The sequence below is a fragment of the Eretmochelys imbricata genome, chromosome 7 (assembly GCF_965152235.1).
Source record: "Eretmochelys imbricata isolate rEreImb1 chromosome 7, rEreImb1.hap1, whole genome shotgun sequence".
In the NCBI taxonomy this organism is placed as follows: Eukaryota; Metazoa; Chordata; order Testudines; family Cheloniidae; genus Eretmochelys; species Eretmochelys imbricata.
Window position 1 is genome coordinate 84,365,384 of NC_135578.1, and position 7,881 is coordinate 84,373,264.

Genomic DNA, 7,881 nt, shown 5'->3' on the forward strand with positions numbered 1-7,881 from the left:
AGCTGCCTGTTAAACAGCACCATGGTACACTGCAGCTAAGTGAATATTCTGGAGGAAGCCTGCTTGCAAGCCATGGGCTCATGCCTGAGATTCATGATGGTGCCAAATCTAACCATGGGATGGCATTGATCAAAGGATGTTAAGATTTGGTTTTCTGAATTGGCTTATTAGAGGTGGGTTCTGCACTGCTATGTGAGAGACCTGGCTTCAATTCCTGTCTTCCCCTCCCTAGACTAGTAGGCATTGGGAGTGCAAAGTTGGCAGCGTCCCCTCTGGCCAGCTGCTGTTTAATATTTTTGTATGAGCACCTAAGATCAAGAAAAGTGCTTCCAAAATAAATATGCTCTTTTCTGTTCTACAGGCAATTCCACTCCAGTCTGGACTGCAATCTGTGGTTAAACTTCAGGGGGCACTTGGGTTAGATATTTCAGCCAACATTGATATGAATTTATGGGAGCAAGAATCAAGAACAAGCATCAAAACGAGGTAAATGAGTGAAAACTTATTTAATCTCTGAACACTCAGGAGACTTAGCAGGGACTAGCGTAAATTAGAACAGCCTTAGAGCTGCTCAAAACATTAGAACAGACTCAGGGCTGCTCCAACTTAGGCTGACTTGTAACAGCCCCCAAAGGGCTATTTTATATAATTGGCCAAAGATAACTAGAGCTCCATTCCCCACTGTATTTTCCACTGCATGCACTCGATGAAGTGAGCTGTAGCTCACGAAAGTTTATGCTCAAATAAATCTGTTAGTCTCTAAGGTGCCACAAGTACTCCTTTTCTTTTTAGAGCTCCATGCTTTCCAGCCATGCCTTTCCCACCAAATACACAAATGCACATCCCATGCTGTGAGGATGGGGGCTTTTTTGGGGGGGAGAGAGGGAGGGAGTTGCATAGAGTATCCTATACCTCTATACCAGCTGTGAGAACTACATCGGTTACACACCCCTTTAAATCTACCCCATTGAACCTATATGTTCAAGGATCCCACAAAAAGAAGTTAGCAACTTCTGAAAGATCTGCCTCCCCATGAACACAGACACCCGTCACTTATCACTGTCTTTAGGCTCCCATAGCCTGTGCTTGGGATCAGGCTAAAAGCCTCACTTTGATAGATGGGTTTAATTAACATTTTTTTGCACCTCCCCTTCCTTCGGGATCAGCTGCTGACAAATTAAGAAATAATGAAATCATAGACTGCCGGCATTGCACAGACAGTATGTTCCCCTGGGAGGCATTGGCCAGTGACAGGATTTATGCTTTCTCCCGTTGCAGGGGTGGACTGGCCATTGATTTCACAGCAGAAATCGATGCCCCTTTCTTTCAAGCCAGTGTGAAAAGCCAGATAGAGGCAGAAGCCTCAATCAATTTTGATACAGCGGTGAGATTTTCAGGGAATCCTGTGCTCATGTGTCTGCAGCTAAGGGAGGAGCAGCTTCCTTACAGGTAAGATGAGGCATTCTAGTCTAGGACTACTAGGGTGTGGAGTTCTACTCAGGGGTGGGGATTAGGACATTCCTACTGTCACGGACATTCTCACACCAGACACAATGTTTAGTTTGTGATTCCCAGTGGTGGGGAAGGTGTGGAGGGAGATCATGCACTACTTCTCCCTGTCCTCCTGACATTAGAACTCAGTTCAGAACCTTGACAACTGTGCTCCCTAGTTCCAGTGGTACTTGGCCTTCCGCAATGTCATGAGCATCTGAGATATCCGGGGATACTAAACCCTCAGGATACAAGAGAAGAGGTTATTATGAAAACCAGTTCTCACCCTCCCACTAAGCAGCAAGTTATTTATTGCCCTGTTTCTTGTAGCACGTGGTAGGAGTTTCATTGTCCAGAATTTGACTTAAAGCAGGTTCTGTTGAGTCCCTCCATTTGGAGAGGTCAGTAAAAGGTTAAAGGAAGCCTTGGACAATGCTGGAGAGTTAGCCAGCTTAAGAAGTACTAAGACAAGCCCTGTGCCCAGAAGAATGCTGGGCTGTCTTTTTCAGTATTGTGGCAATAAACCTCTTTTATACTGTAACTGCTGGTCCTAATGCCAATATTGATTTTGTCCCAGATATAACATCACTGTTTTATTATGCTGTTACTGATAAATCCTTCATGGCTCCTTCTTAACATAAAAAAGTGTCAAGCAGTTTGTTGCTGCTGTATGGCATCAGAGGCAGATACCACTGTTCCTATGACTTACTAGCTGACTCGAGGTAACAGGGCTGAGTGTAACTGTCTGAAATACTTGCAAATAATAGATGGATAGGTTCCCATAGAAAAGCCTTGGGCCTCCTAACCACCCCAGAGATACATCAGGGACATGAAGGGAACCTCACCTACAGGTCAGGCATCAAAACAGGGAGAGAGAGAAGCTCTTGGATCCAAGGTCCTTTCCCACTGAGGAGTGAAACTCTTGAGGAGTTATTCATTTCTCCACAGATTTTCAAATCTTGCTACACAGCTTTTCCTGGAAGTCCAGTCTGCTCCATTCTCCTGTTCAGTGTGCACTGCAGACTAGTGCCAGAAATCAACTCATTCTTTAAGAATCTTCCCCTTTTCAGTCAATTGCTGGGAGCAGAGGGATAACTTGAGACAGCAGTGGTTCATCCTCCTACTGAAACATTTAGGTCCCATCCACATTACAGGTGAAACTATCAGCAAAATTTCCCTGTCCAGTGTTGTGAAATGTTGGAATTGTTTTAAAGTGTGCTAGTTAATCTGTGCTAAAGATTAAATTCATAGCAGCCTCTAGCATGGTTATACAACATGGATATAATACTGTTTTCAAGGGGCAATAAATCCCCATTGACAGAAGTCAAGAAAAAACACCTGTCAGAATATGCCATAACAGTCCAACAGATCAAACTTTTAAGGAATGAATGAGGTATGAACCCATCAGCATGGAACATGCTGATTTGAGAAGACAAGTTGGGTCCAATCTTGTATGATTCTAAAGTCTCCTAACTACTTTGTTGTTGCTCTTGTTCTGCTCCACAGAGAAATCTTTACAATCTCCGAATCTTCACTGAACCAAAGCATTACTGTTCGCAAGGGAAGACGGGGCATTATTGCTGGACGTGAGCTTTCCTTGCACAGGGCCAACTCCGAGATGTGCAAGATCCTGTTGACAGAGACAAAGGAGTAGTAGAGGAATCAATGTGTGCTGGGTCTGGATTTATCATTCCTCCCTTTTCCTTGGTCCCAAATTCTCAATGAGCCACATCCATGAGCCAGACCCAGGACTGATGTGGGCAGCCCAGAGCCCTTTCTAGCTCCCAAAACAGTCTGCTTTTTACTGACTGTAATAAAAACAAGTATCCCTATTGCAAGAGAACACATTGAAATCAGGGTGCCAAACGTGGTTGGGACATGAATCCCTAGAGTTCATCAAGGCAAGTCCCTTGTAAAGGGCCAGCTCTGAGATGTGCACGATCCTGTTGGCACAGTCAAAGGTACAGCAGAATTAACATGTTCTGGGTCTGGCCTTAAGAATCCTTAAGACACCAAGAAAGGAGAGAGGTAGAATGTTCATAATCATGTACCCTTCCCTATGATGGTCATTCTCCATATGAGATGGTCCCTTAGAAGCAAAACTGGGCCATCATAAACCTCACAGCTAAGACCCTTGCTTTGAGAGTCACAAGGTGAATTTCAGGCAGTCTTAAGAAAGTGTTCTGAGAGAGGATACCCAGAATGGCATGTTAATCACACATTTCTTCTCACTCACCTGAGTAACCACAATCAAGTGAGCTCTCTCAGAGGATCTGGTCAGAACTTCCCGGGGCTGAGGAAGTGAATGGAATCCAATATTGCATGATTTGGTGACTGCGATAGTGGGCCATGCATGTGGAAAGGGTAGCTTGATTTTGGGGGGTACTTGATTTTTGAAAAAAAAGCAGTAAAACAAAAAAGCTGCATAATCTGTCAGCAATTATGTACATTCCTTTTGGTATAATTAAAAGTGTTTGTATCTGAATAGTTGTTCATCTCAGTTCCCTCACAACTTGAACTTCTTCTGCTTGATCCTCCAGTGAGTTCATGCTCTGTTGCCAGGGAAATGACTGATGTCAGAAATCGAGAAAGAGAAGATGACGCTGGTAGTGGCAAATCCTTTGTTTAAATAGGGCAAATTCAACTCTGGCATAACTTCTCATTTTAGGGGTTAGATGGATGAATTTGACCCACACAATTTTCAGTATTAGCAAGAATAATTAAACACATTATGGAAAACTAATGTGAAGGTAAATAGGGTTGTGCTTAAGTAGGGTGTGTGTATATATATATATATATATATGGCAATTTTTCCCTTGGCAAGACTCCTCTTTTAAGGGAATGGAAGTCTACTAGGGATATTACTTCTCATTTCACCAATACAACATTAGTGGAACAGTGGAACCACTACTGGGGCACTGTGTCCAGTTCTGGTGTTCACGCTTTAAAACAGATGTTGAAAAATTAGAAAGAATTCAAAGAAGAGCAACAAGAACGTTTTGAGATCCGAAAGATCTGCCTTACAATGAGCAACTTAAGGCACTCAGTCTATTTAGCTTGTAAAACGCAATTACGCAAGGTTACAACGCAATTTGGCCATGGCCTGTACTTACACAGGGAGAAGATATCAGATAGATGAAGGATCTTGAATTTAGGAGACAACAGCATAACAGGATCCAAAGGCTGCATTCGAAGTCAGCAAAGTTCAAACTGGAAATGAGACCCAGTTTTTAATACTAAGAAGCTTTAAACATTTGAACAGATTACTAAAGTATTTGTTAATTCTCCATCACTCGGAGTTTTTCTAAAAGATATGCTCTAGTTCAGCCCACGTTACTGGGTAAAAGTAGGTATCGCAATTTGAAATTCCCTCGCCTGTATTACCCAGGAGATCAGATTAGATGATTATAATGGTCCCTTCTGGCTTTGAAATCTATGAATCTATGAAATGGAGAGTTTGGCCAAGGTTAATACAACAAGGACATTTCATATAGTTCTCTGTCTCTCTCTCTTTTTATGGATATTATTCAACAAAAATTGAACAGAGCAGTGTGGGAGTGTCTTTCCCAGTATCCCACTCTCCTCCCAGTCTTGTCAGAATGTAACAGGAGTTAGGGGAAGGACATGTTTATGTGTATATATATATATATATATTTTTTTTTTTTTTTTTTGAGATTCATTTCCGAGTGGATAGTTACCCATGGTGCTCCTCCTTCTAGGTGATCCTAGGTTTACATATTAATGAAAAAACCTTTTGCATCTTTTAACTTCTTAAAAGTGGTACCACTCTTTTAAATGAAGCACAAGGTGACAAGACATTCCTCAATCCTAAAGATATATGAGGCAATATTCAAGTAGCAAAGTGATGGAGAAACTTCCCTTTTCTGTTTATATTTTGGCTATATTTGTGGTAATTAGTGTACATTGTAATTTGCTTTTTAGAGTAAACATTGTTTTTTAAGTTTTCAATTATTTTTCTTTCAAGTGACCAACATCATTGTATCAGTTATCATTTTTGTGCTACAAATTGAATATTACTGCAGCAATTGCAGAAGGAAGGAAAATTAACATCAAATAGCAATGCTCCTGGATCCCTTTCTGACAAGATTTTTGGTGTCCCAGTTTTGCTTCCCACTTACAGTTTCTATATCAGAAAAAACTGGGGAGTGGGGAGATTGTGGGAGTATGAGAACACTGCAAAAGCTGAGGATTTTGTTGCCTGATAGCATTTCTTTCATATTGATATTCATATTTTTGCTTGGTGGTGTTTTACTGCTTTTTCAGAGGGAGATACTAATTATGCAACATTTGGTTTAGTTTAATAAATTTAATCTATTTTTTAAAAAAAATTATATTTGACTTTGTTAATTTTTCCTTGCATGTGAACAGAAGAGGAACACCACTTTGCAACACGTTCCCCGCAGAAGCCAGAGGGAATGGTGTCATTGAAGCCAGCTATATTTAACATGGCTAGGAGCTGGAGCTTGCTTTACAGCTTCAGCCTCAAAAAGTTCCAAAGGGCTGAAGCTAAATTCTCTCAAAACTCCAAAGCCCTGCAGGAGCTCTGGTCTCTTCTGCTCTGCATCTATAGAGCTTAGAGATGACCTTCAGCCCTGTGAGATTCATAGGCCTAAAGATCCCAGTTATCCAAACCCTCCTATTTTGTGAAGGTTTTGGGTACCAGTCAAAATGTTGGTAAAAATCAGGGTTTGCCCTCATCTTCTGAGCAGCTCAAACATCCGCAGATTACTAGGTAATTTGCACTGAGCAGGCCCAAGGTCATATAGATTCATTACAATGTAACCTGCTCTCTTGTCTAAATGGCAGAATTACCCCCTGACTGTGGAAGGAAGGAACATGCTTCACTTGTTATATTTCTAGACTGTCTTCTGGTCTTCAAACTGCTTTCAAATTCAAGTTATCCATCAATAAATTCCATCCCTCTTTGAGCCTCATTTACTTGCCTCTCCATCTTTAACTTTTCCCCGTGGTCTCTCATCTTCATCAACTTTAATTCCTGCTAGCTTGATTCTCCTATTCCAGTGCTGCTTTCCTGGCCTCTCTGTTTGAATTAAAACACCTCAGAGCTTGCTAGCAGCTCTGCTGGCATGTACCATTGTGCTTACCTCCTTCAGCGGAACTGAAGGTTAAGCTGCTAATGACACAGTCCTGCGGTTAACCATGCCTGTAACTTATTCCACAAATGGGTTGGCAGCCACAGCATGAGGCCTGAGTGATCTTAATTCATGTCTGAAATTACGTTATTCTCGTTTCAAAGTAGCAGCCGTGTTAGTCTGTATCTGCAAAAAGAAAAGGAGGACTTGTGGTACCTTAGAGACTAACAAATTTATTTGAGCATAAGCTTTTGTGAGCTACAGCTCACTTCATTGGATGCATACGTTATTCTGCAAGTTGCCTGGGAAAGACCATTTCAGAATTGAAACCTCCATCAAACCAGAACAGATTAAGCCGTCACACTCCTTCACTACTAGTCCAAACCAATGAACAGAATGGTCTGGTTGCCAGATGTCAAGATGCTATTTAAGTGCATTCCCAGAGTTTCACCTCCTTCCTGGTTTCCTTTAACTTCCCATGTGCTCTCCTAGGATTTACAGAGCCCTTTGCGGCCCAGCTCAGGAGCTGTATTACCTGAGGTCAAATAGGAAATGACATACATAGCAGCACATTCTTGGATTAAAAAAAATACAATAATTGTATGCACTGGGGCTCATAAATTGGAAGAATTTAACTGGGGTCACCCAGAAAAATGTGTCAGTTTTGCCCTAAGGAAATCGATACAGTTCCTCAGTATCTGCTGTATTCCCTGTTATGAAGCAATCCTTGGCACTTCATTGTTAAGACTGCAGCTAAATTGCTGTTTAAACATGTATTTTGCGTTCTCTTTAAAATACTAAAGGGCATGCCTTGACAACTGCAAAACCTGAGGTCAAGCTGTTTACTTCTCAACGTCAATTGGCAAGTTTTAAGAATGACTGCCTATTGGAGTATGGCAGGCGGTAGTGATTGTCACCAGCAGTGACAATCTAAGTGGCTGATTGGACCTTAATGGTGATGTACAGACAGCTATACACAACAGTGCACAGCTAAGACTTCAAAAAGAGAAGAACCCCCTCTAGCCCTTTTGTTACTGATGCTTTTAGAGCCAGGGCAGTCAGAGTAAAGATCATTCAGATCCTGCCGAGTCCCACTGGCCCCAGCAGCACTTTCACTTTCCCTGCTACTTTGTCTTGCCCTTGTCCTAAGACAGCCACCACCATAGCAAAGTTAAGGCCTTGACTAGCCACACACCCATGTAACAGTTTCAAGATGACCACCTGTGGTCACAGTGTGTATAACACTGGTAAACCAGGTGCCAGCTCTTGCCAAGGC

At 41.9% G+C, this 7,881-nt stretch overlaps 1 protein-coding gene across 1 annotated transcript in view; it reads left to right on the forward strand.

Annotated features, from left to right (window-relative positions):
• The window catches only part of LOC144268474 (microsomal triglyceride transfer protein-like), a 28,973-nt gene extending 25,828 nt beyond the window's left edge, over positions 1-3,145 (forward strand). The window contains exons 16-18 of the mRNA XM_077823418.1: positions 362-486; positions 1,279-1,449; positions 2,998-3,145. Coding sequence (XP_077679544.1) covers positions 362-486; positions 1,279-1,449; positions 2,998-3,145 — 444 coding nt within the window. The remainder of the gene's footprint in view (positions 1-361; positions 487-1,278; positions 1,450-2,997) is intronic.
• The last annotated feature ends 4,736 nt before the right edge of the window (positions 3,146-7,881 follow it).